General features: G+C 32.0%; 1 protein-coding gene across 1 annotated transcript; it reads right to left on the minus strand.

Moving 5' to 3' along the window:
- Window positions 1-4,100: 4,100 nt before the first annotated feature.
- On the minus strand, window positions 4,101-26,875 carry Isha (Insulator su(Hw) mRNA adaptor). The gene is made up of 12 exons (XM_074185951.1): window positions 26,714-26,875; window positions 26,293-26,583; window positions 21,953-22,130; window positions 21,724-21,803; window positions 16,828-17,030; window positions 16,086-16,245; window positions 13,303-13,798; window positions 12,905-13,113; window positions 12,304-12,796; window positions 11,137-11,467; window positions 9,732-11,059; window positions 4,101-5,042 (listed from the first exon to the last, which is right to left on the minus strand). The coding sequence occupies exons 1-12, from the start codon at window positions 26,741-26,743 to the stop codon at window positions 4,426-4,428; spliced, it is 4,416 nt and encodes a 1,471-aa protein (XP_074042052.1). The 5' UTR covers window positions 26,744-26,875; the 3' UTR covers window positions 4,101-4,425.
- Between the last annotated feature and the right edge of the window lie 662 nt (window positions 26,876-27,537).

Genomic DNA, 27,537 nt, shown 5'->3' on the forward strand with positions numbered 1-27,537 from the left:
TATTCAGCAATACAAGTTATATCTTTACAATGATATTATTTTGGTTTTAAACAACTTAGAAGACTAGTTTAGAAAACAATATGTCTAAGTGCAAATTTATTGAGAATTAGAACAAATGGACCATAGCGGGTAACGACTAATTTGGAGTACACGCATTTTTTCTGTGTTCGCTAATCTGTGTATTCATATTGAGTGTCAGATATTTGTAGATGATGAAGATGATTGACAATGTTTCATGATGAATTTCATTAGTTCGGACTTCCATTGTCTGATATTATATAAAATGATTTGAAATCCCTGATAAAACAAATAATAAAGAAGAATTAAAAATGAAAAGCTGAAAATAACAATTATATTAAGCAAGAAACCTGAAATGAAATGATAGTGAAATAAAATACAAGTAAAAATAGAACAATTGATCAAAAAATGAAAATAAAAAGGTGAGATTCCAAGCCAAACTTCGTGATGTAACTTGGCTTGGAATTATTTTTTTATTTTTTGTTCAATTGTTCTATGTTTACTTGTATTTTATTTCACCATCATTTCATTTCAGGTTTTTTGCTTAATATAATTGTTATTTTCAGCTATTCATTTTAAATTCTTATTTTTTATTAGTTATTTCAGGGATTTAAAATCATTTTATATAATATCAGACAATGGAAGTCCGAACTAATAAAATTCATTTGTAGATGATGTTTGTAATTTATTTGCTATTGAAAGTTGTTATATTCATTTTAGCGTCCATATGATTTTGTTTAGATAACATTTTTTTGTTACTGTTTACTTGTTATTATTATAAGTAGGCATATGTAGTTTATGTTTATATTGTCCATTTTTGAGTTTTAACAATTAACAAAGTGAACAATTAACATGAAAACTGTCACTAATGACAAATACACAGCGTAGCTAACTCTTGAAAAAATGGAATCCTCATGCGATATAGTGTATTATCATTTCTTGATAATCCAGTCTATGTGGTGCACTGTTTGGAACCTTTGGTGTAGTAATGAATATTGCTGGAGTTTTATCCCAACACCAAACCGTTATTTTTAACACCTCGATATGTGTTTCAATCACCAAGCGATCATCTTCAAGAGGAAGATTAAAGATTAGTGATCATCTTCTTCTTGAAGATGATCACTTGGTGTTTGAAATACGTGTTGAGGTGTTAAAAATAATGGATTGGTGTTGGGATAAAACTTTTGTAATATTTAATCTAGTCATTGTTTAAAACGCCAACTTCAACAGAAGTCATTATGTTATGTTATCATCACTGTTTGAAATATAATAGCTCCAATAGAATTATATCGAAAAGATAGTTTCAAGTTCTTCAAAAATTTACTGATATTCTAGAAATTTAGAAACCCTTTGACATAGACACATACAAATTTAGATACAAGACAACGTTTGTGAAGAGAAAACCAATGAAGTTTTGAGGGGTGAATAGAAAATGAACAGAAACTTTATTATTCAAATCAGCCTTTCACTTAATAATTGATATCTTCTCAGAGGCACTCAAAGGTGTCACTCCATTCCTGAATACATTTTTCAACTGCTCAGATACTTTTCATCAAGAACCTGCAACTGATAACTCGAACCATTACTCACAAATTTCATTTGTCAAAAAACCTTTGGAACTAAGTCAAGACTGGTAAGGTCAGGATACCCAAGAGACCATCGACAGGGTCATGTGTTCGTATCAATTTATGATTGAACAATATCAGCAGAAGCACAACGATGTGATATGTTAACTATTCAAAACAAAGAGTTGAAAAGTTGCATTGATTACAGTAGTGTGATCAAAATAAAAAACAAGCACTTGCAGTACATTCTCTTACTGAGAAGACATTAACCATTTCGTTAATAGCAATGTAAACAATAATAAGAGTTATGTTCTACCTATCTCTAATTTTTCACTTCTTAAAGAAAGTTATAAATGGGAAATTATACACCACCAGAAAAAAAAATTACTCACAGATCATCTTATCAAACAAAAAGTTATTTCACCAAAAGAAAAACTAAAAATGGCTAGTCAATATTTTTTATTTTGCCTTAATGAGCGTGAAACATTTTTGTAGTTTGTGACTTGATTTAACTCTATCCAGAATGTCAAAAAAATTTCGGACAACAATGAATTAGAGTATTTTTCATATAAAAGGAGGCATTGAAACTTTTTAAGAACTATTTTTTGTAAAGGAAACATGTGAACCTCACAAAACAATTATTGATTACTAAATAATGATTCCAATTAAGTGTATTTCAACATTTATATGAAATGTTCTTTTCCTGTTGAGTTGTTGATTGATTTCCTTTTTCAATTCTTTAAACTGCCTAGTTATAAACTGAAAAATAATTTAAATTTTGAACAAGCAAGATGAAATTAGTTCATTCATAATATATTCAAACAATAATCAATAAAACTTAAATAAACTGAAAGACATAAATAAAACTTGTGCCAGGGAAATTACGAAAAATACATTAAAGAAAATAAATGGTAAAGCACTCTGAAAATATGCAAACTGCAGACACTCACTGAACTATTGAAAGTTCAGCTATCAAGCAGAGCTCATGAATATGACGAGTGAGACCATGCCAAAACGTTGTTATTGTATCAAAGTAGAACAAATGTACACCCGGGATACCACTTCATAATGTCCGTGAAGGACTACACAGACACATACATACACAAACAAATATATATATATACATATGTATGTATATATATATATATATACATATGTGTATACATACATATATATATATATTATTTATGCGGATTCGTGCGCGCGTGTATATATTTTTATATACATATATAAAACTAGGAATATTTATTGACTGTAACCTAATTAATAGAAAGTCCTAGATGGTGCTCTTCGTTATTTTGTCAAGTTTTTGGAGTCTTTTAATTTCTTCCTCAGGACAACTAAAAAGACGGTATAAATAAAAAATATGAACATAATCTTCAACATGAGAATAATTTTGAAATTAGCAAAATAAAGAAAAACCATACATGATATTATTACAGAATGACAAATTAACTAATGACATTATTTTGGTGTACAATATTTTGAATCATATAATACTGGACAAATCAGTATCACTACCTATTTCTTTTCGTATCATTTTCTAATTCAAATAAACATGTATAATTTTGACTAAAATATTTTAAGTCGGATTTTTCATTCAGTGAGTTTAGTTTTCTGTTTATATGAACCATTTGAAAATAACATTATTTTAGAAATTGAATAGAATTTTTTCAAACTAGTATTTCTTGAAATGCTCCATTTGAAAATACCATTATTTCAGAAATTGAAAAGAATTCTTACAAAAATGAATTTCTTGAAACGATTCATATGAAGAGGAAAACAAATTCAATGAATAAAAAATCTGATAAATACAAAATTTTAGTCAAATTTATACATATTTATTTGCATTATAAAAAGATATGGAAAGAAATAGATAGTAATACTGATATTCAATATACTGCTACCTCAAGAACACCATATATATATATGAAAAATTGATTATACCATAAAAAACATTTCGTGAAATCCCTATTATTCATTGTTTGAATAAATTTTTATACGAAACATTGTTTTTGTGATGATTATACAAGTGCGCACCCAATAATCTAGACGTATGCATTTATTCAACAAATATTGTAATTTTCAACATTTCATCTACATATTGATAGAAATTGAAGTAACGGAAATCAAAGGAACAAAATTATCAGTTTTATGAGAATGATCCACAAATCTCAATTCAAACTTCCACTTTGTATTGCTGAACATATTGAATAATAATAATCGATGTGTATTCATAAAAAAAGAACTTGGACTGTACCTTGCACCGACCCTTCCATTTGAAGGATGGCACTGGAGCTCCTCCTTCTCAGCTGTTGTGAACACAGATGGACCTACCTTTTGTTGACAGATTTCTTTCTGAAGAATACGTAATATTTTCAATGATACAAAATCACCAAAAAAGGGTAAACACGTTAGACTCATTTCAAAAATCAACATAACACATTTACAAAATTACTGTGGCAATTGTTCAATTTATGATTTCATTATTTGTGGTTGGATAAACTGAAGAAAAGGTAATAAATAAAAACATTTATTTATAATAAAACAATGACAGTTAAACATTCTGAGTGTTCACCTGTGTTCACCGCACCAAAATCACAGCTAAGTGTTCCTTATGAATATCATATATATCATTATCTCACAAGAGTTCTCTTCAAGTTCTAAAATATATATGTATATATGTACAATTTTAACGTACCTACACAAAAATTGATAAATTTATACACTTATTGCATTTTACAAATTAAAAAAATCGAATATAATCAACATGATCTTACCTAAAGAAAATTCCACAATGTTCTCTATGATGCAATAAAATTATTTATTAATTGAATACAAATTATTCATCACCAGGGGGACCAGCATCTTCTACAGATGTAGTATTGGCTTCTTCCGGAGGAGGACATTCATCAGCAACAGGAGTAGATGTATCATCTCTGTTATTTGAGATTTCTTGGTTGTCAGCTACTCCTTCCTGATCGTTAGTTATGTCTCCTGAACTGAGAACCATTTCTTCATGGATGTTAACTGTTACTTCTCCATTGCCAGGTGCTGTCTCGATGTCTTTTTCTCCATATTCATCTCCACCTTGCTGTGTTACAGCGTTATCACCTAAATATTCATCATTTTGGTGTGGTGATTCTCCTCCCCATCTACTTCTTCTGCCGCCTGATCTACTTGAGAGGGAAAAACCTCCCTCATCTGTATCATTTAAATCTGGACGTACCCAAGATCTTTCTTCAAATCCAGGTCCTCTGAATCTTTTATTAGGTCTGCCATCATCAAAGTGAGGACGTATTCTTGGACCTGGTCCCCTGAATGGTGGTCCATCAAATGATGGACCTTCAAAAGGCGGGCCATCAAATGATGGACCTTCAAAAGGCGGGCCATCAAATGGAGGACCCTCAACTGGTGGTCCATCAAAATGTGGATTGAAGGGCCCATCCCTAAATTGACCTAGAAAAAGTCAATATTTTACTTCCTCATTTCATTTTCAAGAATTAAATTTAATAAAAGAATGCCACCAGAAATTTGATATATCGATCACGAATAAAATGACAAGTGTTATACGAGCATTGATTGTTTGTAGTGTATGTATGTTTGTAGTGAATAGTACCATATTTAGTTGAATCGACTTTAAATATTTAATTCAGTTGGGACGGCAAAAGAATATACGTGTCATTGATAAAAAACCGAGATAAAACACATACTCTTCTAAGGCATCTTTTTCTTCTACAAGTAATTTCAAAGTCCATTATTATATCTGATAAATGTTAATGATTATGTGTGCTGACGAGCAATTAAAGTTGCCCGTCATACAACTCTCCTCATTTCTGATGAAAATACAGAAAACTGATCATTGAAGCTTAAAAAAAAACAAAATGTTTTCAACTAGATGGTAAAGTTCATTTTAGTTCTTAACGTAGGAGAAGTTTACTTAAGTTCTATACTTCCAAAAATGAAGATGAAAGTGATTTAACACTACTAGTGGATATTAATGCCTTTGAATGAGTCGCTTCAACAAAATTCTTAGGTTTGTATATATTAGAGGACTGTACTTGGTTAAAGCACATTAACAAAATTTGTAAAAAGCCGTTTTTACCTGTTACTCTTTTTTCAGACTGTTTGGTGTACCTAGTACCTTCGATAATATTTAAGTGGACTGTACGATTTAATAATTGCTGCAATCACTACTAATGCTGTATTATTAAAGATAACAATAATTCGAAATATTTAATGTATTCGATAGACCACCAGAAATGCTGCTGTAATTGAATTCGTTCATAATGTTACAAGCCGATTTTAGGGTATCATTAGTAGATTCTCATCCGAAATGGAAATCAGAAGGTTGACCCATAATAAAGTGACAGGGTGTAATGCGATTGAGGTCAGAAGAGTCACAAGAACGGGGGGGTGCATAGTTATAGAATTTAGGATTATTTCGATTTGCACCAAAAGTATATAAAATTGCTGGAAAGTGAGCAGAGCTTGTCCAGCAACACGTATCATATATATATATATATATATATATATATATATATATATATATATATATATATATATATATATATATATATATCTGTTCTGTTTAAAATATGTTTTTCCGTTAACCAGCTGTCGCACCCCTACGAACGACAACCCACAGAAGTCGAAACTTGTGCGAGCTAAGGATTAACGAGGTCTTACCTTTCAACGTGTATATATATAGTACGGTAAAATAGATTAACAGGGTCTCTCAGTCAAAAAATCAAAAATCAATCTCTGCTTTACTTTGCCAAGCTTTCGCTTCTAATTTAAAGCTTCTTCATGTATAACTTTCTCGTCAATTTAATGTTCAAGTTATTGTTTTTGGCTCATTTTTACTGCCCTGAAGAAGCTTCACATTAGAAGCGAAAGCTTGGCAAAGTAGAGCAGAGTTTGATTTTTTGACTGAGAGACCCTGTTAATCTATTTTAACGTACATTTCTCCAGTCGCTAAGATTATCCACTTTATATATATATATATATATATATATATATATATATATATATATATATATATATATATATATATATATAAATATATATATATATATTTTGATTTTTTTTTGAATGATGCAACTAATTTTCCTTTATTTTCAGTATTTCAATATCAAATTTTACAAAAAGGATTTGGAGCTTTATATCTTCTATTAATTATCTGCGAGCGCTTTTGACAGTTGGTAGTACTGTCATCTTCTAGGCTCTCCTCAAACTTCTAATATATATATATATATATATATATATATATATATATATATATATATATATATATATATATATATATATATATATATATATATATATATATATATAAATTTGATGATAATTTTTATGTACTTGTATTTTATATTTTGTTGACTAGTACGAGGATAATGAATCAAATTTCCTTTGACTCAAATGTGCGTTTATCGTAGGTATTCCAATTATAATTACTATCAGTTTTTCTACCTTACTATTTATCATATCGATAAATACCTAAAGGTGATTGTTGTGTTGTTTTGTTCTTTTATTTTGTAAACGACTTTGTCAATGAGAATTATGTTCTTCAGACAATAAAGTATATTTTGGTAGGTCGGTAGCCAAGCGGTTCAGCGTGGGTGCTTTGTTCACTCACTCGAATTGACTGCCGTGTTGGTCGGTGGTTCAAGCCCTAGTCTGAACGATCGATCTTCACTTGCTATCGTCCAACCCGTGTTAGGAATCACACGTTAAAAGGTAAGACCTCGTTAATCCTTAGCTCGCACAAGTTTCGACTTCTGAGGGTTGTCGTTCGTAGGGGTGCGACAGCTGGTTAACGAAAAAACTGATTTTTTTAAACAGATTTGATTTGATTTAAAAATACACTGTTAAAAAAGTTGTGAACAAGGTAAAGTACATCAAATGTAGTGAAAATTTCCATCCAAAGTATTTGAAATAGTCAAGGCGAGCAGAAAAAGAGTATATGAATGCATGAAGTAACGGATGAAGATTACCCGAGAAAAAAAATCCTACTTGGACCAATTTCGGCAGATAAAAAAGCCGTTTTTCCGTTAACTAGCTGCCGGTCACCTCCCTACGAATGACAACCGTCAAATGTCGAAACCTGTACGAGCTAAGAATTAACGAGGTCTTACCTTTTAACGTGCCATTTCTAACACGGGTTGGACGGATGAGTAATTATTCATTGCCGATAAGGATCAAGTAATTTCATTACTACAAGAGAAATAATAATTCCTGGAAGATGACTTGACGGCATTGAATTGTGAGCCTATTCAATTAAAACGTCAGAGTAACAACCTAACAAAAAACGAAGGTACTGATAAAGAGAAAACCATGAATGCAAAACGTTCTGAACAATCTTCGAATGATTTAAAACCTGTAGAAACCCTAAACATACAATGTAAGTAATAAAAGTAATGAAAACAAGCAATTCAAAAACCAAATCATTTTGGAAGACAAGGGAAATAATGGTGTTGAAAGTTTCCAACCAGTTATAAGGAATGAAAATCGTAAGAAACCCAATACTGACAGTGAAATGGAGACCAGAACATTTTCATGGCAACGAAGAAAATTCCAATAAAAAAACATGGTTATTCATCACGAGAGTCCCAGATAACATCAATGAAGAAAGTATAAAGAAATTAATGGAAACACACACTCACCTCGAATAAAATTCTGAAATGTGCAATATTGAAGTGAATCAACTACTTACCCTCATTGGGAGCCCAAACAACCACTCATTTATAGTAGGTGCAGCACCAAATTTGAAAGATACACTTTATGAATCAGATTTCTGGCCCAAGAATATCGTTTTTGGGAGTTTTGATTTTAGAAAAGGTAAACACCTCTTTGGCAATAAAAAAACATAAAATTCAAATTGGTCAGCTTCTTTTTCAGAAAGAATCTAGGCACCCAGCATTTTAAAAAACTTTCTATTACTCCAAAACATATAATCTCTATGAAATAGCATGAATTTGTTGCAGAATTTTGCAGAAGATTTGGAATGCTCAGTGGTATGCATTACAGAAAAAAGACAAATACAATACAATATAAAGCATTATACATTTCAACATCACAATTTGTTTTTCAGTCACTGTCGAAAAAATTGCCAATACTGAGGCTCAACAGAATATGAAATACTTAACAATAATCAATAATATGAAAAATATGAAGCAGAGGAATTGATGAAATACCCATTCATATATTGAAAAGTAGTGCCTGTGAGATTGTTGGTGTATTAACTTTTCTCGTTAATACCGCATAGTAACGGTTACATTCATCAATTTATTCAATCTAATACAGTTTATCATATTCATCAATGACAAACAAGATTAACGTAAGACACAAACGAAGCTCACATCATAAGTTATGCTGACAATACCAATCTGTTAGTATTACGCGCTCACTCAACATATATGTAATCAAAGATTATTTCCTGGAAAATAGACTGATCTTAAACGAATGAAAAACCGACTGCATAATGTTACACAAATTTTAGGTGGTCACATTGATGACATATTGAATTGGAAGAGTCAGATAGACAGCCTTTCCACTATACTTTCCTCGATCATCTATGCTATTAGAGTTTTAAAGAAAACTGTTGACTTTGTAGTTTCATTGGCAGTAATACTATGCAAACTTTTTTCTGCTCTACATTTTGGAATAATTATTTGGAGCAGTAATCAGGAACTGAAAAGAATTTTAGTGTATCACAAAAAGTTATTAGAAATAATTTTGAGAATAAAAATCATACTACCAACATTCAACAATAAATATTAGTAATCATATTCAACCAATATCCCTAGTCTTTTATAATGATAAGAACTAATAAGATCTAAGAACTATCACAGTTCACAGTAGTATAGGATTCCTAAAACGAATTATTGGCAAAAATGATAATTATGGCACTGTTAAACCCCCATTCTTGGTAGTACAGCAAAGAAACTGCCTATCCACCTGCTCATAAAATATATCTAAAATAAGCACTGCTTCCAAAACTAGAACTGTTACACTCTTCTTGACACACGTTTCATCAACTAAGTTGGCATCTTCTGCTATTTGGAAGCATTGCTTGTTTTGGATTCATTATATGTGTGAGACTCCAGTTCTACAGTTCAAATAAAAAATAATAGCCGAAAATATTACCTCTACCCCTGCCTCTTGGTCCAAAGAACTGTCCCCTTCCTCTGTGACCTCTGGGGCCGCCTCTCATGAATGGTGGTCCCCTTGGACCAAAATCATCTCTTGGGAAAAAGTCTGCATCAGGTGGACCATGCATTCCTCTTGGACCAAAGTCTCTTCTACCACCCCTTACATTCATTCTATCATCTCTGAAGTGTGACATATGTGGGGGTGCCTCATCTAACAAATTGTGTGGTCGGTCCATCAACATTGGAGGACCATCCATCATTGCATCTCTGTGCATATTAGGAGGTCCATCCATCATATGTGGAGGTCCATCTCTCATATTTGGAAGTCCACGTCTGCCTCGCCCTCTTCCACGCATTCTCATGTTTGGTGGTCCATCCATCATATCTGGTGGGCCATTCATCATTCTGTTTGGCATTCCATCAAACATTACATTTGGAGGTCCCTCAAACATCATGTTTGGGGGCCCACCAAACATCATATTAGGAGGACCATTAAAGATCATAGGTGGAGGACCATTTATTGTACCAGGCGGTTCAAAATGAAGAGATGCTGAACCAGTCATATCTGGGGGATCATCCATCATCATATCAGAAGGCATTTCCATTTCTGATTGTCCACCTGTTCTGATTTCTGATGTTCCATCCACATTCTGTGAGGGACCTTCAGACAATGGAACAGACATGCCTTCAACTGAATCATTAGAATCTTTCTTCGTCTCTTTCTCTTCATTGGTATTACCATTATCATCTTTTTCTGAAGCTGTTTTAGTTTTCTCAAACAAAGCAAAATCACCTTTGTTAATGGGATCAATGGCTGAAGGTATATTATTTTTGATCGAGTCAGAAGGACCTTGTTTTGAACTAAATTGTTCTTCTGATTTAGGACGAGTTGATGCTCTTGAACAATCATTCATCATTTGATCTTGATTGGTTGGACCTTTATTGACGTCCTCACCAAGCCTGTCATTACCACCTCTAATGGGTGGTTGGAACCTTGAGCCACTATCAGAACGCTTATCTCTGAATGATCGCTCCCTGTTTCTGTCTCTATTAGAATCATCAATCCCACTCATTCCAGCCATTTCTCTGAGCCTGTCATTAAGAGTTTTCTCACGGTCACGCCTATCCTCGCCCTTACTTTCCACTTCTTTATTATCTCTACGATCTCTGTCTCGATTTTCTCTATCACGGTCACCCCATCGGTTGTTACGTTCTCTACGATCATCCCTTCTATCTCGATCCCTTCCTCGACTGATATCTCTGTCTCTATCTTTTCGGTCCCTTTCTCGGCTACTGAACCTACCACGTTCTCTTTCTCTGTCCCTAGAAAGAAAATATTTCATAGACAACGTTTTACCACTCAACCAAACAGTCAACAACATAATTACAATTCCAATTACCTGTCTCTTTCCCTATCTCTGTCTCTACTCCTGTTTCTCTTGTCTTTATCATCCCTTCGGTCTCTTTTATCATCACTTCTATTGGATCTGTTGTAAGGTCCACCTGTAGATTGTTCATTAAATGAAGACGGTTTGTCCAAAGATTTTTCTGCATCTTCCATTTCTATATCCATAGTGTCCTCATGAGGGCCTGGCGGTTGAGGGACTAATCCAAAGGATTGTGTAATATTCATCAAAGATTTACTCAAACTCTGCAAGTTTGCTTCGGTGTTTACATTTGGAGCCTTATTATCAACTGGAGGAAGTTGAGGGGGCATCATACCTGGTGGTCCTTAAATATAAACGGATTTCTATAGAAATCTTAGTAATTATATCACTAAAACAGGAGTGAAGTAGAGTTTGTATCTTTGAAACATGTAAATCCAGTTGATTTGAAATTATAAAATACTGGTAAAAGCCATAAGACCACGAAACCAACCAAAACATTGACGCCAGCCGTGAAAGCCTACATTACTATGTATGTTATCATTATCAGAGATTTCAATGTCAACAATAAAGAAGAGACAACTCAATACCTTCCTGGCGAATGCTCCTTTCAAAAAATGGGAAATTCCTCCAACATTTATCATGCCAAATCACAGTGACACAACCCCAGATTTATCCTTATTCAATGAAACTTTTGAATTTTATGGAGGAATGACTTTGAGAGTCGAAAACCTAGATGTATTCAGTAAACACAGTAATTAACAAGTGACGTAACGTAATGTCAAATTCCGTTTCAAAACCAACCTCACGATAGTTTTGAATCATGATGAATATGTTTCAAATCATAGTTGATGTGACTTCGTCGTTTCAACGCCAGAATGAATGTATTTGAATTACAGACAAATAAGTCTTGAATACATGAGCACCAGAAAATGCCTAATATTACATAAGATGAGATTATTTGGTTTCATGAATCTGTGTCTCTATCATGGTTTGAAAGTTTCTTGACTGGCTGATCTCAGCAAGTTAGGGTAGGAAATGTTAAGACATTACTGAATGTTTTGAAAATGCCAGCTTCTTAATGTTCACAGATAAGGAGGTTGAAAAGTCTTACAACACAATAATCTACACAAGCACAGCTGGAGAAAACTTTTGGTACTAAGATCCAGATAAAAAACTTACCCTGGAAAGGAGATCCTATTCCTATCAACTGATTAGGCATCATATGTCCTGCAATATTGGGTGGAGGTACTCCGAATGGTATATTAGGTGCATTTGGCATGTTGGGCATCATAGTTGGTGGAACGTTCATACTAAGCAATCTACTGTTGAACTGGAATGGAGATACCATTGGTAGCATTGGAGGAGGTTGTAGCAATCCAGCACCAGGCATTGGAGGTGGCTGGCTAGTATCAATTTGAGAGGGGGGTTTTGGAATATCAGGAATTAAATAACTCTGTAAATCAATGGGAATATTCTTTTTCCCCATTCTTTCAATTTTTTCTTTCATCCAGATAGGCATTGTATCCTCATCTATCATTCCGCCATCTTCCAACATGTCAATATCTATATCTTCTTTGATTTTAACAAAGGGTATATAAGATACCCCAAGATCACCCTCCCAATAGTCTTTCAAATCTTTGCCTTTTACACCTTTTCCTGGGGCCCATGCCAACTGAAAACCGATATGGATTATATTAAAATGATTCCTTCTGAGACATGAATGGTAATCCAATAAATGAAAATATTTGTGTTGCAAACAAATAAAGATTTTTTTAATTACCGTTATAGCTTTTCCATGTAAAATGTGACCTTTCAATTTGCCTAAACAGCGAGCAGCATCTTGTCTACGAAGCATCACAATGAAAGCACATCCTCTTGGTGGTATCAAGTCTATGCTGACTACATCTCCAAATTCACCAAAGGTATTAGATAAATCATCTTGATGCACCAATTTTGAAAGGTGCCCCACCCATAAAGTTGTGCTGCAAACTATAAAAAATACCCTATGGAATACTTCTGTTTTTCTCAGACATACTTTTAGTGTGACATTAAATCATTGAAAGACTGTTTTATGAAACTTATATTGAAAAACGTGAAATTTTTGAAATTATTACATGTACAAGAAGTTTTGATAAATTATTGAGGTATACTAGTTTTCTTACATAACTTCTAACTTACCACTGAGATGATCTTTCTTGATAGCAGGTAAACCCCTTTTCTTTCTTTCTCTATCTTTTTCAGTTTCTTTCTCTTCCTTTTTGTCTTTATCCTTCTCCTTTTCTTTTTTATTCCTATCACCCCTGTCCCTTGATCTTGACCTGTGTCTACGGCTCCCAGATCTGGACCTGGATCTTTTTCTATTTTCTCTTTCTCTTCCTCTTCTATCTCTTGATCTACTTCTTCTCCTCCTTCTATATCTATCATCATTAGGTGAAGGTGAGCGTGAATCATCATGATCCAAAGTGATTACTTCAACATCTCCACTGTTATCTAGACTGGATATTTTCTCTACAGTTTGAGGTGGTGGTGGCGGCGGATCATAGTCTTGTTGTTGATAGTGAGGTGCTGGTGGATTCATACCTTCTATAAAGTATCCCCCAGGAAGTCCTCCCTGTCCACCGATTAATTGAGAGTTATTTCCTCGGAATTCACATTCCGAGGCGAATGGTAAATTCTAAAAACAAAAGCGATGTGTCATGCAACAGATTCGTTACAAAAAAATAAAAGTAAGTAATAGATTGACACAGAAATATCAACATTTCTCTCATTTGAACTAATATTATTAAACTAGGAAATTCTCGAGCTATCACTAGAACTTAATTAAATACCAAAAAGTTTCAACAAACGGTTTAGTACACCTCACAGAAGGTTTGGCCGTCTTTGTTCATTGTTTCACTGCTTGAGTGACTGTACTTGCTGTTTTTTGCATGTGTGGATTGTATGATGTGGTTTGGGTTGTGATAGTGAGCCGGATATAGGGATGACAGAACCACTCATGGTGCTAAATGACATCTCAGGAATGGCTAAATTCCAAGGTGTTTCTATTTGTGCCGAGAAGATGTATAACACTGAGCACATCAGAAGTCTTATGTATTAGTGTTCATAATTTATTTGTTACATATAGTGCATGTTCATCCCACCTTAGGTGTTGATCCACTATCATACCAAGACACTTTTTAATCTGTGGACAACCTCTGAAGCATATTTCGTCACAAGAATAACTATGTACTGAAATATATCTTTCTGTAGGTTGGTCTTCACTAGTTAGAGAGAAGGTGATAAAATTACTCTTCTGAAAATTTACTGTTAACAGGCTGTGATTCAACCAACTGTGGATGTGAGAGAGGTTTAATTTAGTACATTCATATACATTTTTCCATGTATCATCTATGAAAACAATAGCAGTATCATCTGTATATGATACTAGGTGACCATGAAAGTTTTTCAGATCAGCAATGTCGAGAAGCAATATTGGACCCAGCACTGAACCCTATGTAACACCGATTGTGATTTTCAGTGAGTCACTCTTCAATTTTTACTGGCTGTGTCCTGTTTGGTAAATCATTTTTTACTAGATTCAGTGCTGTGCCCACGTATGCCAACTTTATTGAAACTAGTTGTTTCAAAAGGGGTTCTTCTTCCAGGTTGAATCTGAAATAAACTCTTAAGCATGATCTAGACATCTTTGTTAAGAGTTTATCTTGAACATGATTGCTTTCTTTCGTCCTTCTTCTTCTTCACCTTTTTTTGTATGAAGATAGAGAAGTAGAAATCCAAGTTTCAATCCCAAAAACCAATTTGAAAGTCATTATGTAAATTAGTAATGTATTTAACAAGCATAAACTATGTAAAATTCAGTTTGTATGAAACACATTTGCAGTATGCTTGCGGTGGAATTTTCAGATCAATCAAGATATATTATTTGGACTCCACAGACTCTACCCAATCACTCAGTTAAAATGGCTGTTCTGATTATTGGAGACCTTAGTGAAATAATTCACTTTTTACTATTGAATCTCAAGATCTTTCTGTTTTGCTGCATTATAGCAGAAATGCTATAGCATTGTAGTTCAAATGCAGAAATGCTATAGTATTATAGAGAAATGCCAGTCGTGTTTCATGGTATCTACTTAGGTTCAATTATCAGAACAAGAATCTGGAAAACTGACTCAATTTACTTCCATTAACTATGAGAAAAGCAGAACTTCGCCTTCATTGTTTAGAAAATGCAAAAGCATGTACATAAAACAGAATCTAGCCAAATCAAGATAATGAGACAATAGGAATCCAATGTATCATGAGCTAGAGGATGGTCAAATGCTGTTTTATGCCTATTGTACAGTAAATAAGTCTGAAGCTGCTAACCAATATGCAGCACTGCCTTAATAGTATATGGATGCTAGTGGCCACAAACAAATCTACTGTACGCTCAGTTGTAGTCATATAGTTTAGGATACCAAATTTAATAACTTTTTTTTAAAGGAGATTGAGAAGTTCTACATATCTTGCCAGCATATTGTCTAATCGGAGGCTTCTTTCTGCAAAGGGTTGAAGTTCATTAAAAAGATAACACTGGTGCTCTATGACAGCAATAAAGTAGTTGTATCTAGAATGTATCATCACTTAAACGAATGGAATAGTTTGGTATATTGATAAAAACATTCATGAATGTTTTTATGGACGTATGAGAATTTACAAAATTATGAATTTATTCGAGATTCATTATCATAACAATCTTAGATAACACAGGCCTCCAACTCCTCTTATCTGATTGGCAAAGCATACGCTTTGATATTGCTGTATTGGTATTTCACTGCATGTATTTTTTAAACAATGGAAAATATTTTCGTCCAATCAGAAAGTAAGCTATATACCATGTTATTTACTACAGTAGTTGTTCACCGAAAAATATAAGTTGGATAAATTTCTGTAAAAAAAAAAAAAAACAAAATTACACTCACCGGAACAGTTTGAGCAAGATGTTTATCAAATTCATCCTCCTGCTGTTTCATTTCTTGTAGTTTCCTCATTTTGTCCACATCTACTTCAGGCTGAGTAGCGCTAACCATCGTTTGTTGCAAAGTTTGCAGTTGGCGTAAAACTTCTGGGTTTGTCAAAAGGCTTCAAAAAATATTTCAATTAATTCCATTATAACAGGATGAATTATTATTGTAGTTTCAATCAATCAATCAATGTACTTTATTGTCTAAGAGGAAAGACTCTTGTTGACAAAGCATGGTTTACATGTACAATACAATAGTATATGCCTATTAATTTGTCAGTGATTTATATAAAATGGTTAAAATTTGCAGATATAAACAATAGATAATACATATATCTTTGGTCTAGTTGTAAAAAGAACAAAACATAAAAATAAAAATATATAAGTAAAAATATATAAAATTAAAAAAAAATTCTTTTTTTATTTTTTTTTTTCATCTTTTTCGATGAAATCACACATAAATATAGAATACACATAATTTAATCTTATAGAAAAAATGCAAAAAGCTACAGTTAGACCAAGATACTGTCACTATAATACTCCTGCAGGCTGTAGTATCCTTTAGTTAAAAATATGCTTTTGACGGTTTTCCGAAAGATTCTTGAGCATGATATATTTTTTACTTGGCTTGGCAGATGATTGAAGAATTTTTTACTTTCAAATATGAGATAACTGGTAAATGGCAGTGAAATATGAGTTACCTGGTAACTGGCAGTATAGATTCATTTGCATTCGGTTGAGCTCTTGGGGATGGATGTATCTCATCTTCCTCATCTCCATAATCAAAATCCAACAATTTTTTATCGAAATGAACTTGTTCAGATCTGACAGAATTCTCTACGTTTTTTGATATCAGTCGTTGCAATTGTTGGAGTTGCTGGATGACATTTGGGTCAGCCAAATTCTGAAAAGTAACATAAATTAAGTTGTTTTAAACATGATTGATAATTAGAACCAAGATTTGGGCATGTCTAAATGAGTTGTCAAGTACTTTGTGTAATTAGAAATATTTCAGTAGTTACCATTCAGTATCAGTTGAACACCACTCAAATCAAAATATGTCCTATTGAAATTACTTAAATATTGGTAGATAATGTAGGCTGCTAAAATTTAGAATATATCGACATTGAAGAAATGTATTCTTCGAATTCTCAGTACCCTGATTATCAATATATTGCGGTAGAATCTGCTTGGATTTTCAAATCCATTATAAATCAAAATATTTGGAGGTATTTAATTATGCCATAGGTCCAAAGTGAAAATGCTTCAAGAAATTTAGATAAATAATGAATTCTTAACTTTTAGGATTATGTGAATGAGCACTGAGAAAAAGATTTTTGGCAGAATTCTAAGTTCATAAGGACTAAAGCATTTTGTTTTTTTTTTCTTTTGAAAATGTGAAATGTTTTTAAAATATTCAAATTCCATATACAGGTTAAATGAAACAAATTACAAAATAACAAACTTTTTGAAAAAAAGGCCTTATTCTGAAGTCAAATTCAAAGGCCCTTTTAATAAAATTTATGAAGGACCCCATCTCAGGTTGATCAAGAATTTACTGTTTACTCAACAGGGGAACAAGCTCCAAAAAAGAAAGTTACTGTTAATTAGATTTGCAAATTAAAATATATTTAATGGTTCTCAACTTTTCCAGCAGATAATTACTCCATCTTATATGAAAGATATTTGATATTCAATTCAAAAAGAAATTGGTTTTCAACGTTTTATTATTAGTGTTCAAGTTATTTGTTTTCTTTTAGTTGAAAACCTTGTCCTCATAACAGACAATTGACATTGACAATTCAATTCAATTGACATTGAATTGAATTGAAAAAAACACACTGTAGCTAGTGTGAGACAAACTGTTGGATATATTAGCAGGTAAAACTGTAATATCTAATTTTATAATTAATCTAATACAATCAATTTTTCGTGCAAGAGATCTAAATACACCAAAATTGACAAAGGTTTCGACAACCAAATTGGCATCATCAAGTGAAGATCATAACTGATTCTCTCAGATGAATTAATCTCACGATGAAGCCAACTCAGAGTAGGCAAAATGTGTCAAGAATGGTACTTTTACAGTTTTCATTATAATTTTCAACCCATTGTCTTCGTTTTCTTACGTAACTAGAATTGAATAATAAATATAATTGATTGAAATCACTGTTAGTAGATTTGACATTAATTCCAAATGTGATTTAATTGAAGGAAAAACAGTTTATTTTGACTGAAAACTGAGTGGATAATCATCTTTTGTGCCATTTTTTATTATTAAATAGTAGCTTGCATTTTAAATTTAATAATTCACTATATTCTTTGACCTAATCAACAGAGAGGGAAAATGTGTCAAGGGTTGATGTATAGTTTTGGTTAGATAACCCATATATTGTATGAATTAATGCATTCAGTCTAACTACTCTTTTTTGGCCGAAAAAAATGTGTACCTTCAATTGTGAATTGATACTCTGAAGGCACTGATATCTCACAAAAAAGTGATGAACTCCTGAACTACTAATGAATATCTTATCAACTAGCCTTTCGAACATTTATAGCATCTTTTTATAACACATTCTTTTAATTTATTTTGAAAATAATGAGTTTTCAGTTTTACACATATTGGGATTTTTTTAATGCAACTTATTCAACCATCATAATTTTTCAATTATAATTTTCACAGAATTTCAAAATCTAGACAACCACTGTAATTTTCTCATCATTCTTAAAAGGAGAACAGTCCAACAGTAATATCTAATTGTCTAATTATCCAAGGTATGAAAAAGTTTATGTTAATGAAACCTGAATTAATTGAACAAAAGGTGAACATGTATTCAAATAACACTTAATTACAAGACTTTCACTAAAAAGTTTGCAAAACTGCAACATGCCTTTCATTATACAATAGCCTCTTTAACTGAATTCAATACAAACAATTTGTCTGAAGGAGTTATATAGTGAAACTCGTGTTGGTTATGAAAACTGTAATAGCTATCTCAAAAAATAAAGTTTATTGAGAGATTTTCACTAAACAGATTTCACAACATGTGTTTCACTATACGACAGCGTCTTCATGAGTGTTCGATACAAACAATTTGTATTCAACACTTATGACGAAATCATTGTATGCTGAAACATGTATTGCGATTTTAAAAACTGGTGAAATTACTTAAATACATTTCATTGAAAATGAATAGTCAATTTTTCCTTTTGTCAATATATGCCATTTTTTTGTAATTACACTTTTCTTATATTTTTTTCAATTTCAAAGAAATTCAAATTGGTTTTCTTTTCATAAAATAAGGGGAAATGTCATTTTCAAGCGTGAAAACTATTCTAATGATTTAATTTTTAAGTCAGAGCTTTTTTTACAACTTTTTTTAACAAAAAAACAATCTATTGATGTTTACAGTTTTCTCTTCATTTGTCGAGGTATTTCAGAACCACAAATCAAAGGTACATACATTTATACAAATTATATCTATATTAGTTTTATCAACTTCTTTGTTTTATGCTATTACTCCTGAACCATCTTTGAAGTAGGCCTAATCCACAAATTGTTGGTGATTGGTTTATTGTAGTTTTGCTTTTAAGAAAATCCAGGCTGTGGTTCAATTTTCATAGATAACTGAAGGCTAGCCGTACTACCCAAACATACTATAGATGACTATAATATACCACCTGATCAAGCAATCTAGTCTTTAATTTGAAAATCAGTTTTTAGGATCGGTAGCCAAGGTCGATCGGTAGCCAAGCGGTTCGGCGTGGGTGATTTGTTCACTCACTCGAATTGACTGCCGTGTTGGTCGGTGGTTCAAGCCCTAGTCTGAACGATTGATCGTCACTTGCTACCGTCCAACCCGTGTTAGGAATCACACGTTAAAAGGTAAGACCTCGTTAATCCTTAGCTCGCACAAGTTTCGACTTCTGAGGGTTGTCGTTCGTGGGGGTGCGACAGCTGGTTAACGGAAAAACAGATTTTCAACAGATTAACAGATTTACAGATCTTAAGAGTTATTATCAGGAATTTCATTTTTAGTATCCCCATTTCATAGAAATATAACAAAAATTTATAGAAAAAAGTTGTAGATAATATTATCTATCCACAAAATGTTTGTAGTCTTTATAGTTCACGAGTTGTACTCAAAAAAATGATCACATAATTTTTTTCAAGGTGGCGGCCGAGTTACGCCATACCAGTATATGAAATGGTGACAATTTAGTGAAAATTTTACACCCGATATAAAATGGTAGGCTTGGTTCAGTCCGAATTTACTGTAGTATCAATAAAGTATGAAACTTTCTCAAAAATAATTTTATCCATCCCTCCCAAACAACACTACAGTTAAGAGTATCAGATAGATCACCAGTTGCAAAACTTGAAAAAAAAAATAGGAATAAGTTCTTTCAATTGTCGAAGTACATGATGACTGCTTATTTTTGACTAAATTAATTATTCTTAGGTATATCTGTCAACAAGGTTCAACAAAGATCCATTCAGGTAGTGTCTTGTTTCTGTGTTATTTTAGCGATCGTGCGGAATAATACATCTCGTCTAACTCAGCTACCACATATCACTGCATTCCTATCATAGATCGTTGTTGTTACTTTGTATACTGCTGATTTGAAATGTTTTATTTTCAAGGGAATTCTTTACCCACTTAAATATACTTTGTATTTGTATGTTTCAACATGAGTTTGTCATGTTATACTCAATCGATTTTTTTTAAAGCCTAATATATACCTGCAGGATTTTATTGGTTGTGCTTTGAGAGTGTATTTACTGAGGCATGTCAAAAGATTATTTACAGATCTTTCTGGTTAAAAATTGTTATATCACTTGGATGTTACCTCCTGTCAGAAAAGTTCATCCTAATTTGTTCCATATGGTTCACTTTTCTGTTGATAATCCTGAAAACAGATCATTTAATCTGAGGTTTCGTTTTGATTTCAGTCACTGGTATTTCATTACACTTTTTATACTGTTTTTACCATTTCCTTCCTGAAGCTCTATTTATGTATATTAAACTAATTATTAATAGCTTGTATTATTGATCATGTCTTAAAACTTATTTTTTGATGTCATCAATTATTTCCCTCTATAAGCTTCGAAACATTCATTTTTAACATAACATTTCATCTTTTTTACTACCAGTTGCCTTAATTCAGAGAACCCATATATCACTTGTGCTTCAGGAAAATTTTGGAGAAAAAGTCAAATATTTTTTGAATAACATGGATACTTTAGTTTAGTCAATTTCAACAGAACGTGAGGCTCATCAAAATTCCAACAGACAATTTGATAATTCTTTCAAATGTATAATCTGAGAATATCAAAATATTGATACTGAATTGAATTCGGCAGAGTCCTATTCTTCTGATCCTTAAACTTCCACCATATTCAAATTAAACCAATTATTAGACCAAGATTAGACCGCCAAATAGATAAATTATTTCTGAAAGTTTATGAATTGATCTGACTGATGACGAGTTCAATATCCTCTTTGTAGCACACTGAATATGTCTGGTCAATTTTTTCTCCTGTTATAATAAAAGTGAGTTGTTTATTTTAATAATAAACTTGGAACGATTGGTACCAAACTACTTGTTGATCCATGGACGCTGTCTGATCCTGGTTGGATTCCTTTGGTTGGTGTTCGTTGCAGAGCAGGGGAACCTAATATGAACAACTTATTTAGACATATGCCAGCCCATCGCAGCATGCCAAACACTGATACTTATACAGAAATATATTGTAGTTTCTAAAATTTAACTTTGGCACACTGCATGTAAATACAGTCAAAATAAAAAAAAATGTATACCAACCTTTGATGATAGATGCAGATGAAGCATTGAGCCCATTACTTGATTGTTGTTGCATTGAAGCATCTATTTCTTTGTAGACAGGGTTGTTTGGATCGGCAAAATCAAAGAGCGGTTGAATGACTTCAGGAGGAAATACTTGGTTTTTCTGCCACAAATTGAGGACCCTTATGATTTTGCTCTAAAAAAAAAATATTAACTGAACAAATTCATAGTGTATACATACATACATATATATATATATATATATATATATATATATATATATATATATATATATATATATATATATATATATAGATAAGTTTTCTTTGATAATTCCCATATTGATTTCAATTTAAGAGTCACCGGTATACAGCTGTTTCAGCCTATTGGGCATCGTCAGTACCGGGCAGGCGGTGCTCGATTGAAGACAAAAAGAGAAAAACCAAGAAAGTACTTTCTTGGTTTTTCTCATTTTGTACTTTCTTGGTTTTTCTCATTTTGTTGTCAATCGAGGACCGCCTGCCCGGTACTGACGATGCCCAATAGGCTGAAACAGCTGTATACCGGTGGCTCTTAAATTGAAATCAATATGGGAATTATCAAAGAGTACTTATCTATTCATTTTTTGAATTTCATGGAATTATATATATATATATATATATATATATATATATATATATATATATATATATATATATATATATAAAAATAAATAGATAAGTACCCTTTGATCATTCCCATATTGATTTCAATTTAAGAGCCACCGGTATACAGCTGTTTCAGCCTATTGGGCATCGTCAGTACCGGGCAGGCGGTCCTCGATTGAAGACAAAATGAGAAAAAACCAAGAAAGTACTTGATAAAAATAGCTGCGTAAACGCAAGCGAAACATAAGTGGAACCACCTATTGGTGTGACACCCAAGTCAACTTGCCAAGTTGACTTAAATTGAAATCAATATGGGAATGATCAAAGGGTACTTATCTATTTATTTTTTGATTTTCATGGAATTATTTTCCAGCAGCTTGACTGCATTAACCTTTCTAGATTTTATATATATATATATATATATATATATATATATATATATATATATATATATATATATATATATATATTACAATGTAGGTTTTCACGGATGGTAGAATATGATGTGTTGTTTTTCCGGGTGTTCATCCGTTGTGTTGTGTTACACCTCTCGAAGCGAAGCAGTAACTCGTCTTGATAATGCCATCTGAGATGATGGCGAAACGTCGTCTATCGAATAGTACACAACGGATGAACACCCGGAAAAACAACACATCATATATATATATATATATATATATATATATATATATATATATATATATATATATATATATATATAAAATCAAGAAAGGTTAATGCAGTCAAGCTACTGGAAAATAATTCCATGAAAATCACTATTCCGATCATTCCCATATTGATTTCAATTTAAGAGCCATCGGTAGACAGCTGTTTCAGCCTATTGGACGTTTTTAGGACAAAAAAGAACATACAATAAAAGCATACTTTGATTTTACATTCATTCATTAAAATGAAATAGATTATTCAAAAATCAAATTTGGTGTCTTTTCCTTTATTTTTTTACATACCTGAACAAATCATCACCTGTGGTAATGAGGTTCAAATAATTTCATCAAACTCATAGTTGTAAGATTTAGTGATGGTCATCTCCTGATTATACTAACGTGGTTTATGAAAAGCATGTCAAGAGACTACTTTGGTTTGATGGTGGACAGTGTTTTCAATAAGGGTAAATAGTTTCATATATCTTTCTATTTGAAGTTTAAATTGTGTAAGATGCGTGTTTGGCTGTATACTTGGTATTGATGCATGTATGTTTGCTGTATTTGCTTTTATATTCTGCTGTGTGGAGTGTAAGCAAATGGGTGTAAGTTGAAAATGGAGATTGAAATTGGCCTTTTCATTAACCAGCACTTGTCCCAATATAAACAATAAATTCAAAAATTTTGCGAGCTGAGGACTAACAAGGTCATACCTTTTCAAATGTGTCATTTCTACCATGTGAAAAATTATCAATATTCATTAGATTAGTAGTCCAATTATATAAATTCAGGACTTATCAGCACATAAAAAGCACTCTAGAATTATCAATATTAATCCATTCCAACATCAATATTAAGTGGAATAGACCTACTCAGTTTTAACCTAACTTAACCAAATACTTTTTTGCTGACAATGCTTCAGACAAATGTCTTGATGTAAACCAATGTATTAGATCAAGTATGTGTGAATTAGGATTAGTCGAAATATCTTTATCGACCACAAATATGGTTCTTTCTATTGACCAATACTTTGTTATAAATGTCAATAATAGAAACATTTCATTTGATTTGAGTTACTGTTTGATATTTTGGAAAGATTCACTTTCTTTCAACTAACAAATCAAGACAAAGTGGAAAACTATATTACTGATTCAACTTAGTTTTTGCACAAGTACTGTTTTTAACTGAATTTAGTTGTTGAAATCATTTTAATGAACGTCAATGATTATGAACCATAGACCATATTAGATGAAGATTTCTTTGTGGCACATGATTTTTTTCTGTATTGACTACTGTGCATTTGTCATCAGTGTCTATTATCATATTTTAATGATGTTTATATTCTCCATTTTCTACTTCAATTTGCTGTTTTGAAAGCCTTTCAATTGTATACAATTACCATTTTATTTCCCCAATATTCATTTGAAGTTATGTCATGGACAATGACATTTACTCAGAGTAGCCGAATCAGGAAAAATACATGTGCTCCAAATGATAACCTCACCTGTTACGGTCTATTTGTTTGAATGTGGTTAACAATGTTTCTTGATCAGACTTTCATTGGCTAAAGGAAGTTGAAAGATTTGAATGTGGAAATATTTTTTCTATCGACGCTTACATTATTTATGGATAATAGAAGCTTTATATTGCGGCATTTTCTTTATTTTTTACTTTTATCCCCTATGGTTCACTTAGTTTCTTAAAATGCTGAATTTTTTATACAATTTGGTAGTTCAAAAAATATGGTACTTCACTGGAAGTAAATGAATAGATTGATTGTGAACTAAAACTTTTCTAATTCATAGAAAGTAGAAAGAAATTAAAAATTACAAGTGAATGAGAATGCAGACAGTAAAGACATAAGTACAATTTTACAATGAGGAAATCACAAGTTGCTACTAATTTAATTATTAAAATCAAGACAACTACATGTAGCCTAAATAATAATGAATTTTCTTCATCATTAAAATAATAAGTGGATAATTTTCAACATTGAAACCCCCGTCTTTCTTTTTAGTTTGAACTTACAATAGGTATGCTTTTGATGTCCAACCAGCATTGGTAGAATAACCAAAATTACTTAGACTGAATAAATGACAATATTTTCACTATAACCTATTTTAACAAGTATTTTGAGTTACCCAATTCCTTCCCAAAATATGTTGATCGAGATAGAATTAAAATTATCAATTGAAAGACTAATCAAAGATCAGGGAAAAAATTGATGACATCATTTTGGTATTCATGTTGTAATAGTTAACAATTCATAAATTTCTCAAAAATTGAAATGCAGTATTACGATAACAAAACTTTTTACTTATTTGGTAATTATAATAACATAAATCAACAGCAAACGCTGAATTTTCATTTGTAGAAGAATATTGATTGATGAATAGAAATAATTAATTGAATAGAACTGGGCGATACTTATGAAAATCCATATAAAAACTCATTAATCCAGTTTATTGTATGATTTTCTCTATAAAGGGTTTTACAAAAATAATAGCTTTCTCAAGCGTAAAACAGTAAATTACTTCTTATTATAATAAGTAACTTATTATTTTACACTCAAAAAGCTATTGTATAGCGAAACAAGTGTTGCGGTTTTTGTAAAACCCTTTATAATGAAAAACATACAATAAACTGTATTAATGAGTTTCAAGGAGTAATTTATGGTTTACAAATAAGTCACCAACTTGTTTGATGAGTTTTTCCAAAATTATTGTGTCTACCTATATGTATGTATCGTATATTGTTAAAGTAATATTACAGTTTTTGAACAGACAGAAAAATCGACTCAAAATCAATAAGGAACGTAAAACTCATCATGGAAATTCAACCTAATGAAATGATCGAAAAATTGTTTTTCCAAGACTCAAAAAGCTGTCTACTATCTCTAAAAATTGAGATATCACAATTTATTCATCACCAGTCAACGAGTTCTACTGTAAATGCCGGATATGATATGGCTTAATAGATTGTCTTACAAGAATTCGAAAAATATTGTTGAACGTCTATCAATTCAGAATAAATTTGAAATATATCTCACCTTATCTTCGGGAGGGCATTTGAAGAGATTGACAAAAGTTTGCTGCATATTCTTTGAAAATCTGGGTGCAAACACATCCTTATCGGATCCAAACTGATGTCTCGACTGACGCACAATAGAGTCTATTACATATAGTCCAGGCACTTTGTATTCGGGTTTACACTTCAATATAAACTTCTCAACACTTTGAACAACATGTTTGTAAAATTTTATGGCTTTGATGGCTCCCCTAGTTAAAGCAGTCATTTTGGCTTTAGATATAGGGGGTTTAACCTCATAAAGAGCGGAAAGCTGTAACAAAAAAGACACTAATTAATGAAATTGTTGGAAAAATTATAATCATTCAAATTATAACATCTCGAATACGCGTCTAAAATTTTTACTATAAATTTGATGATATTTATGTAGATAGAATGCATACCTCTTGATTGAAGGATTTAACTGCATCCATAGTGTTTAATGTTTTGATTGTTTGTATTCGGATAAACTCAATTTCAACTTTTATATACTCATTTCATTCGAAACACTAAAACATTGTCATTAACAGACGCCATTATGGTGTTGAAAGATGAAATCTACTTATTCTTTGATCTTCCTTCATGACGTTTTTTGATGACGTTTCATTGAGAACAGGGTTGCCAATGTCAAATTAGCAAATTATACACCAAACTCTATAGAATTATTACAGAACTCAGAAACTAATATCAGATAATAAATATCAATTTGTGTTCTATAGAAATAACACACAAACTACAAACTGATACCAAAAGGTACGCGATCTACCCGCATGTTTCAACTAAATTCACATAAAAATGCTTGCACATGTTTCGGACATTTATTGTTGGCGACACTGATATTTGTCGAATAGCCGTATAGCATTAAGAGCCCGTTTTATAGATCAAATTTCAAACCACTTGCAGCGTTTCGCCGCTTAAGTTCCGATTATAGCAGTTATATTCATAGTTGAAAAGTTGACGTTTTTATAGGAATTTATGGACAGTTGTTGGCCGGTCTTTCGTTAATGGTTGTTCAATTGACATCAGAAGGATAGCCAGAACTATTTACATCAAAGAAATATCATGAATATCATTAACAGTATTAAGAATTTTGACAAGCACACATGCATCAAAATCATAAAAAAACCACTGCTTATGAATTATTTTCATAGAACATTACCTGAAACATGTTTGGTGAGTTGGATTTGTATATTTATATATACCTGGAGACTCGATCCTTATATGAGGA

The sequence above is a fragment of the Leptinotarsa decemlineata genome, unplaced genomic scaffold (assembly GCF_025532065.1).
Source record: "Leptinotarsa decemlineata unplaced genomic scaffold, Ldec_3_MD MMD2_P_RNA_scaffold_2, whole genome shotgun sequence".
NCBI lineage: Eukaryota > Metazoa > Arthropoda > Insecta > Coleoptera > Chrysomelidae > Leptinotarsa > Leptinotarsa decemlineata.